At 39.0% G+C, this 22286-nt stretch overlaps 1 protein-coding gene across 2 annotated transcripts; it reads right to left on the bottom strand.

Annotated features, from left to right (window-relative positions):
- Window positions 1-2606: 2606 nt before the first annotated feature.
- npm1b (nucleophosmin 1b) lies at window positions 2607-18831 on the bottom strand. 2 transcript variants are annotated; one of them, XM_022189718.2, is made up of 12 exons: window positions 18722-18831; window positions 18332-18414; window positions 16837-16956; window positions 16568-16661; window positions 16220-16311; window positions 15819-15886; window positions 15602-15665; window positions 11183-11281; window positions 7036-7131; window positions 6874-6948; window positions 5701-5761; window positions 2607-4167 (listed from the first exon to the last, which is right to left on the bottom strand). In XM_022189718.2, exons 1-11 carry the CDS (start codon window positions 18768-18770, stop codon window positions 5708-5710), a joined length of 894 nt encoding a protein of 297 aa, XP_022045410.1. In that variant the 5' UTR covers window positions 18771-18831; the 3' UTR covers window positions 2607-4167; window positions 5701-5707. The 2 variants fall into 2 exon arrangements, with proteins under 2 accessions (XP_022045410.1, XP_022045409.1); XM_022189717.2 differs by having other exon boundaries at window positions 2607-5761.
- Between the last annotated feature and the right edge of the window lie 3455 nt (window positions 18832-22286).

Below are 22286 nucleotides of genomic sequence, written 5' to 3'. Positions count from 1 at the left end.
CATTGCTGATGTACCATTTTGACTATATTTTTGTTTGTTTAAATTTTGCAATTTAGTCAGCTACATAGAATTTTATTAATAGTAAGCTGCATAACATCAAGCTTTACTTTGTTTTACACAAATATTTAATTCCTTAGAAAGTGTTAAAGGCTCTTTTAAAACAGTTTTTAAAATCTTCCTTTGGGATTTTTCGTGCTTTTTTTGTCTGATTGTTTGAATGTCCAAGAACAGCCTGAGTTTATTAGACGTTACCTACTGTTTCTCCTCTTCTGCACTAACATTTTATGAAGTGTTGTGAAAACAGTTGTTTGATGATATCTGGCTTGCAGTTGTCGTGTCTATAAAGTTGCAGTGAACACAACTTCCCTGGAGCTACAAGTTGTCATATTTGAGTTATTTTTCAATCAAATAATGCTGTGTTTGAGTTCACATCAATGGAATGAATGATCGTCTACGGATGACAGATTATGTAGTCTGTCCTCTATAAACACACACAGAAACTTCAGGCCGTTAATAAGGCAGATGGTCATACAAGCTGGTTTTACACAGAAAAAAAAGAAGAAGAAAGAAACTGGCTGTCCTGTGCTGCGCTTCCACTCTCTTCAGAGAGTCACAAACAAAACGCACCTGTTCTCCTTAAAACACACACCAGGATGCAGAGCTGTCCGCAGGTGGAAGCATCTGCGGCTGAGAACAGATAGTCATGGCTGTCCTGTCCCGTATCGTGTGACATTTGGATTAAATAAAAGGGCAATATTTCCCTAATGGCCTAATGCTGCGTTTGGCTAACACATGTTTGGTACTGATACCTGCAGACTCACATGTACACACACACGTCCTGCCTCGTGTCTGGGTAGTTTATTTCTAATAGTAACAGGGTAGATAAAGGGTCAGTTCATTAGAATCAAAGCCGAAAAGTCTCGCAGACATTTGTATTAGTACAGAAGTAAGAGACTACAGATTCTAGTCTCTTACTTCTGCATCCATTTGTCACATTCTGGTGAAAAAAAATAGCCCCACTGACAGTGATGAGGACTTAAAGTTGAAATCACCTTCACTATATATCAAGAACACATTAGTAGAAGAGAGATTTTGTGTAAATCAATATCAATACAGTTCAAAACCAGCACTGCTTTTAACTACATTAACTTCAAGTGTACACTATTATCCTCCCTTCATTCCCTTTTCATTATCTTTTCTAACCTGCTTCCAAGGAGGTCGTCCACATCTATTTTTTCTGTTTAGGCATCTACCTGATGTATTCTTACGTTTCTGTTATTCCAGATTGGTCGCTCAAGTGGAACTAAACCCTGCAAGTGTACCGTTTTCTCCCTGCTGGGGTACTTAGGCCTGCCATTCTTTATAAATATGTGAATGTGCTTTGGGTTTGTGGTGTGCGAGAGTGAGTGTTTGTGTCAATACCTCCAGGCTGGTTCAGTCAAACCCTGGACTGGAATTCAAGTCAACCACATTGGGGGGATTTCCACGTGCCTCTCAGTCGTCTTGTTTGGAACATAAAATCGTGCGTCATCCCGTGGCTGCATCCGCCAGTGCGCCTCACTTCCTCGTGGCTAAAGGGCAAAAACTGTTCAGCTGGCAGTGAAGTAATGCTTGACTCACACTTCAGGTAAAGGCTTAATCAATTTATATCATTATGTGGTCTGGCTTTGAAGTTAACGCCTGGACTTCAGTGCCACCCAGTGGTAGCAGCAAAGACGGATGGTGATTGAATTAGGGACAAAAAAAATAGAAGATTAAGGCGAATGGATCCAGTATTTCTTTTTGAAAACCAGATGTCAGCTGATTTTTTGCAAGCATGTAACTGAAAGGATTCAAATCATCCTAAAAGTATGAGCAAAAGTTTAGAAACTCTTCTCTGATAAGTGAATAATGATGGAATTCTGGGATTTAGGAGCATCAGCAAACATCAAATTAAGGAGTTTTCATTTAGCTTATGACAGAAAGGGCCATTTTGGAAAGAAGATATTTCAAAAATGCTTCTTGATTGTTTCTCTTGGCAGAATTGCACGTTCACTTGTAAACTTTCAAACATGAAAGCTGACAAATAGCCATGCACCAACACGTAATACCACAGCACAGATGAACAAGCAGTAACGGAGAACTTCACCGGCTTCTCATCCAATCATGACTGGAGTTTGGCTTCTGGTACTTAAAGTTTGTGACTTTTTCAGCGAACCAATTCATGTGACAGCAAAAAACAAACAAAAAAAACTTAGTGATCAGATCATTATTGTACTTTTAAGTGCTCCATATTTGACATTTATAAATACCGTGGTTATACATTGTGGGGGAAAAACAAACTAACAAAATAAAACGCATAAAAGAAAACAATAAAAACAGAATTTTAAACTTTTTCAAACATAAATCCTACATCAATGCTTGTTAGCTCTCTGGACAAAAATAATTATTGACCATGCATGTCATTCTCTTTCCTTCTCTTTCTTCAAATGCCTCTAGAATTCAGGTGAGTCGTTTATGATGTGTCTTTGATGCATAAAAACTGATGACAAACTTACCAATACCATGTGTAAGAAGAATGTTTTGTCCTCTTTTACAACAAACAGTCCAGAATGTGCGACTCAAAACAAGCTAGAATTGATTTTATTCAGGTAAATATTACAGGTAGGTAAAAAACTAAAACAAAACAAGAATGGATATGTTCATCTTGCACCATCAGCAATCATGAGTGAACTAATCAATAAGGTTTGACAAAATGAACAATAATTATAATTTCATGTAGTCTTGTTTCACGTCAGTTCAAATGAAGATGTTTTCTGATTGATGGTGGATGCTTCATGTCACAAGGCAATAATATGGGCAAGAAGAATACACAATAAATCTCAGAACTACTTTGGTCTGACACGATGGATGGTTACCACAACTTAAAATGCAGAAAACAGAATGACAGCTTGGTTCTGCTGTTCTAAATTCATTATTTGATCATAATAAGGAGCATTGTACAGAGATCATGTGCCAAAGCCTATCATCTACTGACAAAAAAGAAAAAGTAACAACTCAACTGCATACTACTTGCTGCAAATTAAAACTCTTATTAAAAATAATGAACCTTTAACACGCAGCAGTTTCTCTTTTTCACGGGACATGGACTGGACTCCTCAGTACAGAACCAAAATAGGGATGACAAACAGCAGGGTTAGAAAAAAAGGCGAACAAAAACTGCATTTTAAACATTTTAAAAAGGGGATTTCTATTCACATTAGCTTGAGATCAAACTAGAACACATTTAAAATGAAAACTATGACAAGAAATCAAAAACCAGCCAGTAGAAAGGGAAGTTTAAGCATAAACTTAAAACATCATTGTTCAGCTGCCGCATTTGTGAATAAAAGCAAGACATTTATTTACAGAAAGAAACTTTCATTAGGTCTGATACGACGGAAGCATAAAAAAAATCACTGACAAAGGATTCTGCTATGAACAAGGCAAAAGCAAAAAACTTAAGGGCTGCTAATGAAACCTCACTATAAAAGGACATTACCAACTTGTAATAATTAGATTTAGATCACCTGTGAGGGCAACTTTAATGACCTAAATTAACTGATGTAGTAAAGTTTAGAAATTTCACATCTAATTTAGGAACTGGGCAAAGACGGAGCCAAGCAATTTGACTGGTTAAGGATGGTACACAACCAGCATTTGGCTCTTAAAGGGCATTGGGCAGGATCTCAAACACATTATAAGCTCAGAACGAGCGCTTATTGTCATCAGAAAACTACATTATAAGAGTGAAAACAATTACGGAGTTGAGTTCCTATGTGGTTTTGGTGAAGGTGATGTCATGTTAGTCTAATACAATATTCTAATACCTTATGATCTTGGTGTAGCAAATAAGATACCCTGCTTGTAATCAGACCTCAGCGCATTAGAGTACATTGAACTACACTGAAAACAGTCTTCGTGCCAACTCGTAAATACACTCATGGAATTAACAATCTAACAATTTGCCTTGTTTGGAACTTTTTGTATATAATGTATATGACTACAAAACATTTTAGTCGGGGCATCTGTGTTGGTTTTATAGAGCACAGAACGCTCTTGGCTGTAGTCACTGTAATGAATACCTTCTCAGGTTATGACAGGTGTTAATGGTCTTGATATGAAGTCATGATGTGGACGTGCTGCAAGCTGCAAGTTAAGATGACACCAGTGAAGGCGTAAGTACATGTGTACAGAAAGTATTAAAAAAATTAAGAATGACACCAGGATAGTCAGGCGTGCTCCTGGTAAAAACACGCAATCCAACATTTCTTGTCTGCTCATCAGATGTGTAACAATAGCAGGGCTGCAGCTACACACATCCCAGTAGATAATAGGATCTTAATGCTTTTAAATTGCATTTTGTTTTTGGTGAAATGTTTCACAGGATTGTTTGAATCATTTTGCTTATTTACATAATCCATGCAGGGGGAAACGTAACCCTTGGTGTTGCTGGAAAAGCAGTTACTGCACTCTGTGATGCAGGATTTGCTATGACTGACTCAAGCAACAAAATTTAAAAAAAAGTGTAATCCCATTACATAAATGTATGTATTAATGAAGCAATTAGAGCACAAATGAGTTGTACAATCTGCTAGCATGCTTGCGAGCTTAAATGCTTTGCAAATCCAGATAAAGTAACAAAACAACACTTATTGGTACTGGCTAACAATAAAAAAAAAAAAAAAGTCAAAATGTACTCTTGCATCCGCCGTCTTCACCACCACCATTGTATATGCTGCTTAAGTTCACACAAATTGGGATTATGATTTATCTCAGTTTACAGTAGAGATGTTTAAAGGCACATTCTGCAATATCTCCTATTGCATTACTGACTTAAGAAGAAGAACAGTGTCACAGACGCGAAGCACCTGAAACCAATCTTAGACAAAAATCATTAAATTATAGAGCTGCAGAAGCAGCAGGTTAACACTAACAGCTCTGGACCGTACGTTTAAACACAACCTGCACTGTCAGTACATGAAGAAAATAAGGTGTTGAGATGCTAATCTCGCTCTCTACAGGCAAGGAAAACAACGGCTTCATGAATCTGTCTTTTCACCACCTGCAAGTAATGAGGTTGGAGCTGCCCTCGTTTCATGTGTAGGATATGTGTCTTTGGTGAGTCCTGGTAGGATGAAAAAAGAAACTGGTGCCAAGATGGTGTCTTCATGTCTAATCCCCAATGTGTTTTTGGCTTCAAGCATGAGCTTTGTTGTAAGCTAATAATTTACATAATTTATTAATTACTGCAACTATGAAAATCTGCAGGTGACACAGTTATTGCCTGCAGGTGGCGCAAATGTTGGGAACTTTTCTTTCCTGTAGACAGCGGCAGACATCTGCAGAACCTAACTGGCAGCGCTTCTACCTTTCTCCCCGATAGCTGCTACAAAACAATACTATCCATAAGAAAATACAAAACTTCCCCTTGTGTAAATCAACAGCCGGCTAGACATAAATAAGTGAGTTTGTGAGTGAAACAGCTCTGTAAGGTGCTTTGCATCTTTAAAAAAATGACACTTGAATCTATGCATCGATGGCTTCAAAAAAACTTCAGCACAAAGTCATTCTGATCATAGTCCTTAGCAGTGCTGACAAGGTAAGGGTGAGTAGGAAATCTCGCCGACTGTGCCTTTAAATCTCTTGCAGGATGCAAAACATACAAATGCTTCAACATACGCGTGCGTTACTTCTTCTCAATCTTCAGTGTTTGCACAAAACTCCAGAGATCTCCGACCACCTGAGGAAGGTGAGGGGAGAGAGGGATAAGACCGGAATAAGAAAGAAAGAAATTATAAATCACCCAAATGAAGTGCTATACTGCCATGAGACACATGACTCACTTTTACTACAACATGCTTTTGTGCGTCTCGCCTGTGGGAACGCTGACTTTAGATGGGGCTGTTGGGGAACGACGAGGGGTTGGGTGGGGGCAGCAGTACATACCAGAGTATATGACTAGGTGCTCCAGGTCTGACAGATCTCAGCCTTGGCTGATGAAACCAAAGCACTTCCACAGATGTTTCTACACACTGGGATCAACAAGCTCTCCCTGACCCAACTCCACCCCCACTCTTTCTCCTGTCCACCCAGCCCTAGCACTGCTCTAAAGAGCTTTCACCTGCTCTCATAACTGTACACTTAATGTTTTAACACTTCAGTGCAAATCCAAAATGAGGGTTCAAATGACCTGTTTCAAATGATCACCATCAAACACATGCTTCAATACAGAAACCACAGCTTCACACTTTAGTCTGCAGTGGTCATCTAAAAGGGTTCTGTGATTAAGTCACAGTTTGCGAAACAGTGTGCAGGGGATGCTGTTTTTCTTCTGAAATGACAAGCAGCATTAGAAAAGATTTAAGTCCTGCATTTGGTCAAAGGCCTTGAATGTGAAAACGACTGGTACCATCCACATACCACCAGTCCCTTCATTAAAGCTACAAAAGACACACTCCAGTAAATCACTGAGAAGGAGTCTGCCTTGGCAGGTGTACTCCCATTCCATCTCGTAAGAGCTCGCCGACACAAAATGAATATAATTCAAGGAGAACACACTATGCTGGAGATACATTTGAGGAGAACTGGACAGTGTGAGAAACAATAATGCACTCCTGGTTATCAATTACAGCAAAAAGCTCTTAAGGCTAAAATGAGGTTTGGTGTAAATATGCCCATGGCTAATAACATCTGCAACTGGAAATTTCTAGATACCTGAGAGCAAACAACTCCCCTTGGCTGCATGTTTATGAAACTGAATGCAGAAATTTTAATGTGATTTAAGAGTTAAAGACCAGAAATAAGATCAATCTCATCTAATGATTGTCAAATCCATGTGCAACGACTACTTACTTTTTTGTCTGAGATTTTAAAAGAACTCCTCACGAAATTCTCAAACTTCTGCTCTGTCTTCGGTAGTCCTCTCCCCTGCAGAAAAAGACCATTAAATCATCATCTTCGCAGTCAGACATTCAATTAAGAGGGATAATTTGCAAAAGAGGCTGACAGCCTTACCTCCTTGGCTGCCGTTGACAGCTTGTTCTTAATCTCAGTCAGAGACGGAGATTTAGATGGGCCAGCCTGGGGTTTGTCTTTTCCTGGGGCAGGTGTCTTTAAAAACACATCAGCTAGATAAGAAACACTGTTTGATATGTCAAATACAGAGAGATTCATAGAGTTGCAGATTTAAAAAGACAGCTATATTATGCCACGATGTTATATAAAGGTTTGACTATTTTGTGTTCCCATTTCAACTCCACAAAAAGTTGCTTCTAACATGCCGGTGAATGCATTCGCTGACCAATGAGCCAGTCTGGGCTGCAGCCCTATCGTGACCGATTTAGTCTGGGTCTGTGTTTACAGGCTTGGCGTGGGCAACCAGCTGGAAGAAGATAAAAGATTTAGAAAGGACAACAAATTCTAGCCTAATTACACCATCTTTTTCTTTACAAATACATCAGGTACAAATTATGGTTTTATTGTTTGCTAGCCCTGACTCTCCAATGAGCAATACAGATTGCTTGTCGAATGTGTTTTTCCACTGATGGAAAATTCTAATGACTGAATTCAAGGGAAAAAGGTCAAAGAGCACCCAGATTGCTCTTGGGCTAATTTTTAAATAGGTTGCACTAAATGACTTCCACAAGTAAAATGACATGTTTTCAGTTCAACAGGTATGAATGGTCAAGCCCAAAACAGTGCAGTCACGAGGAGTGCTTTTTTATCCCTTTGGTGACACTCTAAGTGTTATTATACAAGATAAAGAGACTCCCCTGTGTTTGTAAGGACGAGAGCAGCATGAACTAGTCGGCCCACAGGTGTGTCCAGACCTGGGCAGCCGAGAGCCCCCTTAATTAGAAAGTGTCTGAATGTGACACAACAACACACGCCATATGCTGTGACTGCATGTTGCACAAGCCACGGAGCTTGTCCCTACATGCAAGGCCAGTGAGGAATCCAGTGAAATTGCAGGGTTTCATTGATACCCAGAAACGCATTGGAAAGACGACAGCAACCACATATGCAAGTTCCCACAAAAACCTCAAGAGCAACTGTGCACTTAGCCACTAAATGGATTTCTGCTTGGTTACTTACTGTTTAGGCTTTAAAACACTAAACTATTCTGCAGAGAATGGCACCTCCAGGGTCTGGGACTTCATGTATGTCTGAGTATTGTTTAAATTGTTGCAATTTTAACTCAAATTTCTGCTTCTAGTCTGCTAGTTCCAAATGATTTCATTTTAGTTGCGTAAGATACGACCACAAATATGCTGAGAGCAAAGTCTGTGATCAAAAACTAAAAAATCTCAATAAATAAAATGTGCTCTTGTAAAGAGTCGCTCTGATCTGCCGCACTAAAGACACACAATGCTGTGATTACTCTGATGTAAGTGTAGTAACGATGTAGGCAACAGCACAACAGGACAAACTCAAGAGTGGACCAGTATGAGGAACAGATTAAATATCAGACCTTGTTCTCCATATCCAACACCAGCACTCGTGTTTTTTTTTTTTAAACAAAACTAATGAAAGCATGTCATGTGTTACAAATTGATTCCTCAAAAATACATTGCAACCCTCAGGCTTGAAAGAAAGGACAAAGTTAAACACAGGTGGAATAATAAGAACAAAATAAATTTACCCTCTTGCTTAAAAGAATGCAATGATCCGTCCCTGTCCCCAAGAGAGCGGCATTTTATAGCAGAGATCAAAAGGTAGAAAATTAACAAAACCTTGACACAAACATACCAGACCACAAAAAAAAACAACATATGCTATTGGCACCTGGCCAGACAAATTCACTACGTATTTATTATTTACGGGCAGCTCTCTACTTCCAAAAGGCCAGCTGTGGACCTGAAACAGCTGATAAACACACAAAGCCAGCAAGCTTTTTCATCTGGGCCAGACACTGATTACAGATGCCATGAGACATGGAACTTAATCACAAGCACGCTATCATTTGATGCAATCTCTCGTCTTCAATCCAGCGCAAACACATGGTTGTGACACCTTTGCTCATCAAGTCTGTCCAGGGATAGCAATTGTCATTTTGTTGGAATGAGAACCTCGGAGGCCCCTGTCTGGGGAAAATGCTAGAGCCCTGGGAACTGTGACTCTCGTCTTACGAATCCTTATACGTGAGTACATGACGTGCTGGTCTTTTGGATATTTTTCTGGTGTGTAGTGGAAAGTCATAAGAAGCAAACATCTTTACACTCGCAGGAGAAATAAATAAGCTGCTAGCAAGATAGGCACCTGCTCTAACACATGTCAATCAGTCGCTGAAACAATGACTCACAGCGTTTTGGGATAAGGCTGAGTGAAGTGGTTAACAACTTTACAACTGTGACGTGTGCTCCAAGGCATCAATTTCTCCAAACCCATCAATCAAAGGAGACCAGCTGCAAGATAAAGTTACTTCAGATCAGCACAACGTGAGTAAACCGGTTCTCATGTCGAGCATTTTACACAAGAGCTACATGCTGGGCTGTGAGAAGTGAGAAGTGAGAACTGCGGCACTGGCAGCAGATCTGACAAGCCAATCTAATGACCAGTCACCTGCATTTAGGAGAGAAAAAAACAGACATCCACGCCCGCTTCCTCGCTCCTCAGGGGCATCTGGAAGCGCAAGCTGCACCAGACATCAAACGCTGGTAATGAGAGCAATTGGGAGAGGGTGTGTCCAGGAAGTGAGGGGTGTGAAGAGGTTGTGGAGAGGGAACAGTTGTGAAGAAGTGGAGAGGGGATGGGAGCAGTCAAAGCACCAAGGGCCAGAAAGTTAAACTGGCGGGACGGTTTCGTGGTTCGTTTGCCCATTGACTAATCCCCAAGAGCATTTCAAGAGCCACTGTGTTATGTCTGGACAACAGGCGCTGCAGAATTTGCTGCCTGCGCTCATCCACGTAGCAAAAACGCTGCCCTTTGGGAGAATCACTCTCTCACCTCAGGAGTTTAGCAATGCCCCGGCTTAGTGTTTAACATGATGAAAATCACAAAGCCTCCTGTCAAGATGTCAGACAAGAAATGCCTGATTTTCTCATGTGACCCTAGTGTGGAGTATAAGAGCTGGAGCCATATTTTATCACACAAGCAGCCAACGTGCCAACACACAGCGCCTTATCTAAACTGACTTTCTGCCCAGGTATTTTTTTCACAGTAACATGCTGTGTGAAATGTGTAAACTTGCGGAAAAGCCTGCCAATTTGTTTCCCCTGATGTGTATGCGATGCTAAAGAGGGGTGAGGGGCATCAAAGGTGGCTGCAACTCAAGACAGCGGGGTCAAGCCTAGGGGTCACCGGTTTAAACCTTGCCCCAGGAAACCTGTTTGGAGGTCAGGTGTGTTTGCTTAAAGACGGGCAGAGTTCAAGCTTTGGGTTTTGAGAGGCGGCCGTCCAAGACATTCCACCCGAGAAATTAACTATCAGGTTGAGCTAATTGCAACGTGCATTTATCACATTCCTTGGCGCTGGAATGGGAAGGTTCTCCAAGTTTTTTTTTTTTTTAAACCTTTCTATATTTGCTTTTTTAAATTGTAAAAGGCAACAAATGCAAACAACTATCTTGGGTCAAAGACACCATCTGTATCTTGAGGCTCGGGTTTGAGCAAAATAAATGCAAACATTTAAATAGTTCACAGAAGGTTTTTATTTACTTATTATTTTTTTATGTGCACTACATTGCGTAATACATTTTGCTTGCAGGCCTCATCGGGTTTTCCCTTCAAACCTACTAGAAGCAGTGGGAGGTCCATCTCTTTTTTGCTTTTCAGAGGAGGAGGTTTTAAATCTATTGCTCACTGATATCTTCTGTAGAGTATTACATTCTTTTCTGCATATGATGTGACACCAGAATTTTCTTCTCAACAGCACATTATATAGTGTATAATTTTTATGTAGTTTTCTTTAAATTGCTCTTTTCCACACTTCTGAGAGCGACATGATGCTTTTCATTTGGAACACTGTTGCTGGCTTTGTAGCTGCAGAAATTAATCAAAACGTCCATTCACTCCAAGTCTAAGTGGATCTGGACTGCTACATAAATCTAGCTACATTATGGGAGGGGTGCAATAAGCACAATCTTTGGCCCTCTTAATTTTAGAAATTCTACTTAATGTATACATTCTGAGGGATGATTGTGGGTGATATGGCCTTTCCATACCTTATTCTGTGGTTTGACTGCTGATCCTGAGGGTTTTCCTGCAGGGCCGTTTTGTTTTCCTGGAGTCTTGTTGGGCTTCTTAGGTGAAGACTCCGGACTCTGAGGAAACAAACGTCATTCCTTGTAAGACATCCTTGACTTTCAAAGAAATGTGACCAGCTGAATTTACCCGTCGGATTATAAAATGCGTAACTGGGGGGGAAAAGCCACTAAAAACCAGAAGAATATGGCATTAAAAGCTCAGAAAATGTTAACTAATTTGATGAGAGATAATGAATCACACACTGATTGTTCAATGTAAGCACTGCAACTAAGGTTGGACAGTCTGGACTGCTGGCCAACTACTAGTTTGTTCTTCTAAACTTATTTTTTTGGCATTTTTCCTTTATTGCACAGCTAAGTGAGGAGGCAAACAGGAAGCATGGGGCAAGAGAGCGGGATATGACATGCAGCACAGGTTCCCAGTGAGAACTGAACCAGCTACATTGCAATTATGTGGCGTGCGCTGTAACCGTTTGGCTTCTGAGACACTCCTTCTGTCAGATATTAACACAACTGCCTCTTTGGGGTTGTTGCAGTTATGTCAAGTTGTTTTGAAATCTCCCATATCAAAGCACTAATTGCCGAGCCTCTTTTATAGCTGACAAATTATACTGGCATGTAACATAATACGAACCACATTTTGTATTGTTTGCAATTTCTGTTAATTTTCCTCTGATTCTTTGCCCAGTGAGGTCTTCACATTGTTTTCTCCCACCCATGTAAGGCCACAGTATCAACGCTGCATGTCTAAGCTGTTTTTAAAAAGTACTAGACCCAAGTAAACAGAAACGTATATCAGACAGTAAGGATAGCAGCATAATGTCACTGTTAAGAGCTGTGGCAGCCTGAACAGTTTATTCTGACTAATCATCTCAGGAAAACTGTTCATTTATTTGCAGGTTAACTGAAGAATAAGAAGAAACACTAGATGAACATAGCAATTTATCACTGATCAGGTACTTAACACCAGAATAACCTTTTATTTTTCTCCACACTGGAGGTCTTCCCGTCAGGTTTCCATCGCCTGTGTAATTACCTTGTAATAGCCAAGGCAAGTACCTGCATTTCCTGAGCACCAGCCCTTCTCTTGCAATCACTGCTATTCACCTTGGAATGGACTACAAGTGTAATTGCCTGTGTTGACACAACTATTACAAGGAAATTACCCATGCAATTCTTCACAGCAATGTCTGTACTACAAGATACTGGAGGGCTGTGATAGTGAAGCTTTTTCCCCAAAGATCAGCAGATCTACACTTAACCAAATAGAGACATTCAGTGTGTCCTCTAGATGCACCCGAGTCTCCAGAATGTCATCTGTACGTTGAACTCTGAATAATGATTAGATGTTTGTCTCTCCCTCTCTGTGCTTATTACAGTAATCACTAACCATCTGAATCATCGTACTAAACCACCAAAATACGAGGAACAAGAGCTGTTCTGTGTTTGACACTATTCTTCCAGTGCAGTACCTGTCTTGTACTTTGTAATGTACCTTTACAAAAGATGTTTGAATGAAGACATAAAGGAGAACACCAAAGTAGAGAGATCAGCTGTAAAGGTTAAGACACCTGTCTCCAGCACAGTGGAGATGTGCTTGTTTGACTCCGTTACCACGGTATACAATTACCATAATTCTGTTTTCCTTAGTATTTCTCATTATCCCACTTAGGGTGTCTAGTTTGCTCCTTTTTGAAACTAGTTGGAGAGTCAACTGCAGTCGTTATGAATGCTGTACACAAGCAGAAGCAGCGTCAAGGGTTTTGATAGAGCAAACTCCTACATTCCAAGTTTCTAGGTGTTTTGGGAAAACTTTTTGGGAGCAAGAACCAATTCCTGATTTTCACGAAAACTTACCGATTTATCAAATCAGAACATTAACTCCTTGAAGGTGTTTGCTTTTCACACTGAGCAGTAAACGTCCATCCAGCGTCACATGACAAAAAAAATCAGCACAGACACACCTTTTGATAAGCTTAGATGCCTGAAATGTTGTCACAATCTGTGCCAGTGAAAAGGAGAATTTAGGAAGATACAAAACCATCTACACGTGTTCCTGTTAATCAAAAATATCAGACCAACAAATAAATAAATGTCATTATTAATTTGTATCAAGCATTGGATACAAATGCAGAGAGTCAATGTGTCGGATATATTTTGTTACATACTCAGTACAGAACTGAGTCTGTACCACAGAAGGAAAGCAAAATGTATCCTAAAATACAGCTGAAGTCAAAAAATAATTGCTCCCAGCCGTACTTTCTAAATCTTTGTGCTTTCATCATTAAAGAATGAGACGGGGTAGCTATGAATGAAAGAGAAGAAGGGCGAAGAAAAGGATTAAGGTCACGGAGGGAAGAGGGGCACGGGGTGCAGGAGGAATTGGAAAAAGAAGGAAGACAACAGAATAAATCAACAGGTGACAGAAACGCTCAGCTGTCATCTGACCCTGAGGGAAGGATTGGTGCTCACGTCGCAGGTATGCGCATCTGCCCTGCTTTGATCTTTTGCCTGGCACAGTTAGCACTTGGATAGCGTGCTTTTAAAAAAAAAAAAGAAGAAGAAGAAGAAGAAAGAAATCACAAACAGACACCGACGTAAAAAACGAGGCAGATACACACATGCACCCACACACTTGCAAGCGATTGTGGTAACACGCAAAACAAGTGTTCAAAGGGAAAAGCCAGGTGCAAAGCTGAAATGGCATGAGAAACGATAAAAAGGAGCAATCATATTAACAGTGGGATGACAGAGGGACAAAGATATGCAGTGTTTCAGAAAAATGGTTGAAGATGTTTCCCATAACTGGAGTGTGTGTGTGTGTGTGTGTGTGTGTGTGTGTGAGAGAGAGAAACTGTATTTAGTGTGCGCTTCTCTGTTTGTGATCTCTAAATATGTACTCAAATATTTACAGAACATTACAAGCTTAACTGGACACGTCTATAGCGCATATGTGCTTTTAAGTGTGTGTGTGTGCGTGTGTGTGTGTGTGTGTGTGTGTGTGTGTGTGTGTGTGTGTGTGTGTGTGTGTGTGTGTGTGTGTGTGTGTAGCATAACATAGTGCGGTCTTGTTGGTGAGACGGTGAGAATTCAAGCAGATTACAGAGAAGAAATCCGATCATTACACCACACAGACCCTGTGTTTTACTCCTGGAAAACAGGTGGGTACATGAGGGAACAGGATGAAAAAGTTCCATGTTTTGTCTCATACAAAGAGGTGGACGGTCAGCGAGTGCAGGAATGGGTAGGGCCTGCTGAAACGAAATGCTACTATAGAGTATCGTCTGTGGAAGTTTAAATGATGTGGTAGAAACGAAAGGGGAGTGGGTACGCGGCTGAGAAATTCCATTCGCACAGACAAATAACTGAGGGGAAACAATTGGCTGCCCTGACACCTGGTGGCCAAGTAGGGATCGGAAACACTCCAAACAAATGCACTCAACTGGAAAGATTATAGTTACTGGACTATAAGGTTACTTAGTTTGTTCTGAATATTGATAGAAATAATTGAACAGAGAACTTAATAAACAGCCGGAACAATTTATAAAAGGAGCAAAACTACTTGATGATACTGAAAGCAAAAAAACTAAAAATCAGCAAGCAAGTTAAAAAAAAACACTTCGCCTGCTCAGATGAGTATAAAGAGATACATAAAAACTCCCGCACTTAAAGCTCTAAGCTGCACGCTGTATGTTCAATAAACAACTGAACATAATGTCAGTCACATTGTGGGGTTTGGTGGTTTTACATATGGTTAAAAATAGGTGATGTTTGCTTTGAGGAAATCTGAACACACTGCTACACATGAATAGACTATGTTTATGTAGGCTTTAAATCATACCCATATTCACCCTTGTTATTACACAATGTTTGGTCTGAAACTATCACATATGTTGTTTACTGAACCCGAACCGCCATCTAGATTTGTTTATATTCTCTACAGTATCTTGCAGCTGCTATCAAATTTTGTCAGATGTCCAACCAACATGTACACACTACTGTTCAAAAGTTTGGGGTCACCCAGACAATTTCATATTTTCCATGAAAACTCACACCTTTATCCATGTGCTACAATCTAATCATCAATTAGCCTTTCAACACCATTAGCTAACACAATGTAGCATTAGAACACAGGAGTGATGGTTGCTGGAAATGTTCCTCTGTACCCCTATGGAGACATTTTATTAAAAATCAGCCGTTTGCAGCTCATTTACGACATTAATAATGTCTGGACTGTATTTCTGATTAATTTAATGTTATCTTCATTGAAAAACTTTTTTCTTTTACAAATAAGGACATTTCTTAGTGACCCCAAACTTTTGAATGGTAGTGTTTGATATTATTTTCCAAAAGACTAAAAAAACAGGCCAGGCTTACTGTTTTGAGCGCTTTGCCGACATTCTTCGGAGTTTTCACCTCATTATCATCGCTGTCATCATCACTGCAAAGAAGCAGAAATAGAACTTCTGAGAATTTACCCAGGTAAAAAGTAATCTGACAGAGTTTTCTCCACTCATACAAGTACAAAATGTATGAGTGATTTTTTAGACATGCATACTGGCAATGGCAATTCAGTACAAAAAAAAAATCATACTCATCATCATCCTCGTCACTGTCGTCTTCATCGTCATCATCATCATCAGAATCCATCTTTAGCTTTTTCTGTAAAGAATATTAGGTATCGCGTTGTCAGAAACACCATTCCAGTTTCAGAGTTGACATATTTTTGATATTAGCTGGGTTTTCTTTCCAGTATCTTTCCATAAGAGTTGGAAGCAGCAAAACTACCAGTAAAAGGTTTTAGAACGCCCCAATTTTTCCAGCTCTTCATTGAAATTCAAGTAGTTCAAGTCCAATAAATAGATTGAAATGATACAAAGGTAAGTGGTGAACTGCCAGAAATTTTCTAATTTCCAAGAGAAAACTGGAAAAATCAGTGTTCTTAAGCTGTTGACCGGTAGCGTATGTCACCTAAAACAAAACTGAGATGAGTACCATCAGAGGCCTCTTCCCTAACTGCAGAGCTGCAGGCCGCTTCACCGGAGACGTATTGTTCTCTTCCTCTTCATCGTCTGAATCCTTCACACCTGCAAAGCAAACACCAGTTAGTGGCACAGCACAGTGATTACTTCTATTTAAGTCTAACTCACTTGGACAAATGTGAAGAATGTGAGTATATTTTGCATTTTTATTTAGCCTGCAAATGACACCTCATTGTGACTGTGAAGAAGTTTGGAGGAAACAACTTTTCCCCAAAATGGTTCTCAGTTGGTAAGTAATTAATTTGTACCATAGTCAAGGGTAAAAACTTAATTTCCTGTAGAAGTGGTCTTAAATACTCACTAACAAAATGCTGCCCGCTGATGTGAACTGGTCCAGATCCAGACTGGAGACGGAAGGTAACTGGAGGAGTAATCTCAAACCCACCTAAAGTCATCTGGACAATAAAAGAGTAGCTATTACAATGACGATATCAGCATTTTAATAATTATTAACCTGCGATTTGCATCTATTCATATAATGTGTGCCTTTATGTTCTGAAACAATGCTTTGTTTTCAGTTTTGGTTATTTCCTGAATCATAAAGGATCAGACAATATTGTGTTGACTCACAGAGGGCAGGACGGAAGGTTTCAGGGCAACTAGTGGCACTTTGGTCGTTTTCCCATCATAAGTGAGGCCTTCAACTTCCACCATGTGGAACTTATCCTCCGCCTCGGCTCCTAGACAAACCTGGAACAGCAGCAAAAATGAGTACAACACACAAAACTGCCTCCATGTCTTGGAATCATCATACTAATGCTGCTTCTGCTAATCTTCATCTCTCTTTCTTGGTGCAAAGAATGACCTGATGCACCACAAGTTCACGTTTTAACTTGTCAATTGTTGCCATTTTTAGAAAACGTCATTATGGAAGACTACTGCCTCTGGTTAGAGTTTACATTTCTGAAATAATCCAAATTAAATATTCAACTTCCAATTTAGGTGATTCATAACAAGAATGAATAATTTATCCTTTAACATTTATTTCAATGTTTGTTGATTGCATATATAAAGTGAAAGGACCATTCCCATTGAATTAATGACCAATATATCACAATATCTGTCAAAATAATTACAGTGTGATCTTTTTTTTGGCATACCGTTGAGCCCTAATTCAAAAAGGTCTTACTACAAATTCATCAGCGTGGATTCTCATCCAGTTTTCTCTTAAAGTTATCAAATATTTTCAAGGTAAACCTGTTAATTTTTGGGAGTAGAACATGTACTGTTGAGACATATGTTCGGTCTCTGATCATTTGTGATTCCTGATGTCTTATAGTCTTTAAAAAAAGATTAACAAACAGTTAACACTAAAAAATATAACTATCAGCAACAACAAGGATTACAAGGAAGACCGATTGGGGCTGAGCAATTAATCAGCTTCAAACTCAAGTGACAATTTGAAAACAAATCACAAAGGCTGCAGTTTAGGATATACTGTACAGTATTCAGTGTATTTGAAATATTTTTATTACTATATTTAACTTATTTTCAGAATGTGCAATACTTGATGCTGCTCCTGAGTCATGAATGACACAAATGAACTGTTTTAATGTCAGAGATTGTCGAGAAAAATGCATTATTTTAGTTATTATCATAAGTTTTATGTATTATTTACACTCACAGCATTTGTGGTAGTTGTGCTATCTGTTAATCCGTTTTTAAAAAGCAATATATACAGGCTTCAAACAAATTCTGTCTGATTTATCATCCCTGCATTGGAATATAAACTAGTTTTGATGGTGTTTTAAATCTGATGCACAATGAATATTAAACTGAAGCTTGGAAAAAATATAAAACTAATGACAGTTTGATACTTTCACCAAATCATGCCCAAAGTAATGAACAAGCATGGTAACGTGCCTTTAATTTAAAATAACACAAAGACAGGCAGATATCCAACAACACCACAAAAAATGTGTCTAAAAGCTACATTAACGCAAGGTTTGTGTGTAGCATCATGTATTCAACTTTTTAAAAATCTGTAACGTTGAAGCATTATCAACATCCTTGTTACTGACCTGCAGCAACCATGTTTAAAGTGAATGTAAAGCGTATTTCTTACTGCTTTAAGTGACAGCTGCTGTTCCGTGTCATCGTCGTCTACGTCAACTTTGAACTCCCGTTTGTCCGATTTCAGGGTACAACCTGAGGGGAAACATTACATGCAATGCGTCACCAACCTTGCACTTATGTTGAGCAAACTAACACAAATGCACAACACTGTTGAAGACACTGGGGTGCACTCTGAGCTTTAGCCGTGCATCTACATGTCCAGCTCGACTAGCTAACAAAAGAGCTGAATTGGCGCGAGTGGGGGCGAGCAGGCTAGCAGGCTATTTCGCTAGCTTCCTCCGCCTAAAATTGTTCAGTGGCTACTTGTGCGTGAGAATGTGGCGGTAAAACTGATTGTGCGACCGAAAAATGTCAGGTTTGTCAGAATAAGCAAGCTCACCAAACAAGTACATTTGTGGTCTGCTCAAATCTGAGATATCGTCCTCCATCTTTGTAGTGGGTGGTTACACTTCCGTAAACTGCCGTAACGGACACATGGGCGAGCCACTGGGAAGGCAGGACGTCACGTACGCGCCGAAGCGGTTTGGCCAATAGACTTGAAGAGTAGGCGGGCTATAGAAAAGAGAGCGTTCTTTTGGAAGAACACTAGATGGAGGTGTTGCGATTTAGATTGGGAAGAGCTTTCTGGAAACCAAAAGCATGATAATCACAGTTTATTAAAAGTTTGAGGTTCTGCCTCATTTTTGATAGGTTAATGGCACATTTTAAACAATACATAATGTTTGACTCCTTTACCACGGTATACAATTACCATAATTCTGTTTTCCTTAGTATTTCTTATTATAATTGCTACCAACCTTTCTGCCTGGCCTTTTGGACCACTCCTCTCTTGTGATGTTCTCCAGGTCTTTGAGGATGGAGTGCTTCCTTGCTATCACTCTGGTCTTCAGTACCTTTACAGATTCTTGATGGGATTCAGGTATGGACTGTTCATTTCTTCCTCTACTTTTGCGCTGATGTTTACTTTCACAAGATTTCCTGGACTATTAGCTGATAAATAACCCCAAAGCATGACATTCCCACCACCAGGCCCAGCAGTGTGGATGGTATTGTTGGGGTTGAATGCTTCTCAAAGCCATAGACGTCCATAGAAATAACCACCAAAAGCTGATTGTCCAGATTAACCTTTTCATTACTTTTTCACTAAGCAAGCCTAACTTTTGGCTTCTGACTACATCCTTTGAGCTTTTTCATGGTGGGGAACACCTTGTACTTTTTGATGATGCTTTGCACCGTGGTGACCTGCACTTGAAAACATCCTTTCCTGTCTTGTGAGCTGCACCAGTGTACAACTTTGTCTCAGTGATGAACCAACATTAGGGTCACTGAGCCCTTAGCCATGGCTCGTACTTCACTGACAATAAAACTAGTCCATCAGCTGCACTGAGTTTATATACACTACCGTTCAAAAGTTTCGGGTCACCCAAGCCATTTCATGGTTTACATGAAAACCTACACTATGCTAACATAATTGCACAAGAGTTTTCTAATCATCAATGAGCCTTCCAACACCATTAGCTAACTCAGTGTAGCATTAGAACACAGGAGTGATGGTTGCTGGAAATGTTCCTCTGTACCCCTACGTAGATTCCATTAAAAAATCTGCCATTTTCAGCTAGAATAGTCATTTACCACATTAACAATGCCTAGACTGTATTTCTGATTCATTTAATGTTGTCTTCATTGACAAAAAACTACTTTTCTTTCAAAAATAAGGACATTTTTGAATCACCCCAAACTTTTTAATGAAAGAGTATATTAGAATACTCTGGAAATCAATATGAATTATTGTTAGGAAGAAAACTGTTTATCAAATAAAAAATCATTATAATTCAAAATTTGGCATGGGTCTTAGCCATTTTGATTCAATTGTTAATAGAACAAAGGGCAGGGATGATAAAACATTTCCTTGTAATTCATTTCTTGTCAGCACTGCATTTTTATGTTTTGACACTAATAGATGCTTTTGATTTCTTTGTTTCATTCTCAACATCAGAGCAGCAGCCCTGTATAGTGGCAATGAACAACAGTGAGGCAGGTTCTTAGTCACACAGGCATGAACTGAGCACTTCCACTGACTTTTTTTCAAACATTTTTTATTAGCAGAAATCTACTTTCATGTGAATCTTCTTCCTTTACTTCAAATCATTCCTTTTGCAAAAAAGAGGAAAAACAAGGGAAAAAAAACATCTGAATGTGTTGGTAGCTGAACAAACAAGGGGAAAAGGTTGAGTCTGTCCCCACTAAGACATTTTAAAATATGCATAGTTTTGAATTCTTTGTCAAAAGTTGAGGTATTTGTTGCTGTTTCCAATTGCATCAGAGTTGTTTTATCATACTTGAACATACAATGAATACCTTCCCTCCTTATTATAATTATTATTGGCCTCATCAGTAACTGCACATGACATAAATATATATTTGTGTGTGTGTTGCATACAAACATGCCTCCGTGCAGCTGTTACATGCCTATGTGAAAATGTGCATATGCAGAATGTGCAACTGAAAGACAGAGCAGCAGAATCTTGAAAGTGCGTCATGTCAGCAGGAGTTTGTTCTGAACGCTGTCGGACCGCAGAAAGATTCATTCCTCACTTGACTCAGCTGAAAGTGACTCAGTGCATTTGAATTTTCCAGCTCAAGCAGCTGACAGCAACAGTTAAACTATGTATCCAATACACGATGGCTTACTAAAAAAAATAGTGATGTTACTAGAACAATGCTTTCAACCTTCTTTTTAGATCAATCTCCAAAACACAACCAAACATAACTTTCTATGATACCTAATGTTGGTTTAATGTAAATCTCAAAATCTGGGTTTAATGTAGCCAAACATTTTAGTGCAAGACCAAATTTTTTAATGGCTCCAAGTTGATCAGATCTACAAATCAGCAAAACTACAGCATGTAATACGGTTTAACTTCCTGTTAGGTTCGTTTCTCAGGAAAAGCAATAATGTTCCTGAGCCTGGTTAATTATCCAACTAAAAATCCCAATAAACTCCAATTAATAACAATTACAGTCAATATTTAGTGCAGTGGTGTTGTTTAAATCTCACAGTTCATTGAGGATAATTCACTCAACATAACTCACATTACTTTTTTAATGTATATTGGAAAGGCCTACATATGAAATATAATAGCTTTATATGACATTAGTATTTTTACTTTTTTTTCAAATTTTACATTTAGATTTTTTTTTCTGTTTATGGAGTGATGCTGACAACACATCTCTTCTGTTCAGAATGGTTTGCCAAATTGTGAAATGAACCATTTTCATTTTTGTATGCAGTTTACACTTAAAAAGCCAAGCAGAAGCTTCATACTATCTATATCTATATATATATATATATATATATATATATATATATATATATATATATATATATACGGTATATATATATATATATTATTTTTTTTAAATTAGATTTTTTCACTTTAAAATGGTTCAACTTCACCCGCAAAATAACAGGAGGTTTAACCAGCATTTAAAATGATTTGCCAGATTCAGTATTTCCTGGATTTGTATTCATTTTAAACCATGGATGAGACTTTTCATTCATACCTGAATTTGTTGGATTTGGGTGTTAAAGCAAATTAAAAGAAAGGTTTTCAGTCTTCTGCAAAGAGAGATGCGAAGATTAGTTTGTCTTGCTTTGTTTTTGATCACTTGTAAAGAATCCCACTCTCAACAGCTCAGCAAAAACACAAAAGCTATAGGAGATGTATCATCAGGTTATCGCTCTTTATAACCGGTTTCATCAACAACAGTTGGATCAGCATAACTTTTCTTGCTTCTCATTAAAGTAGAGCACATTCAGACCAGACTGCCTTTTTGCGGGACTTCATCATCAGGCCAGATGCTTGTCAGGATATTCTTATTTTATCTTTTTTATAGCTAATAGTCTCATGTAGTGGCATCAAATGGGTCTGGATATTTGACAT

The sequence above is a fragment of the Acanthochromis polyacanthus genome, chromosome 10 (assembly GCF_021347895.1).
Source record: "Acanthochromis polyacanthus isolate Apoly-LR-REF ecotype Palm Island chromosome 10, KAUST_Apoly_ChrSc, whole genome shotgun sequence".
NCBI lineage: Eukaryota > Metazoa > Chordata > Actinopteri > Pomacentridae > Acanthochromis > Acanthochromis polyacanthus.
The sequence above is the reverse complement of the archived record's forward strand: the minus strand, read 5'-3'. Positions and strand labels throughout refer to the sequence as shown.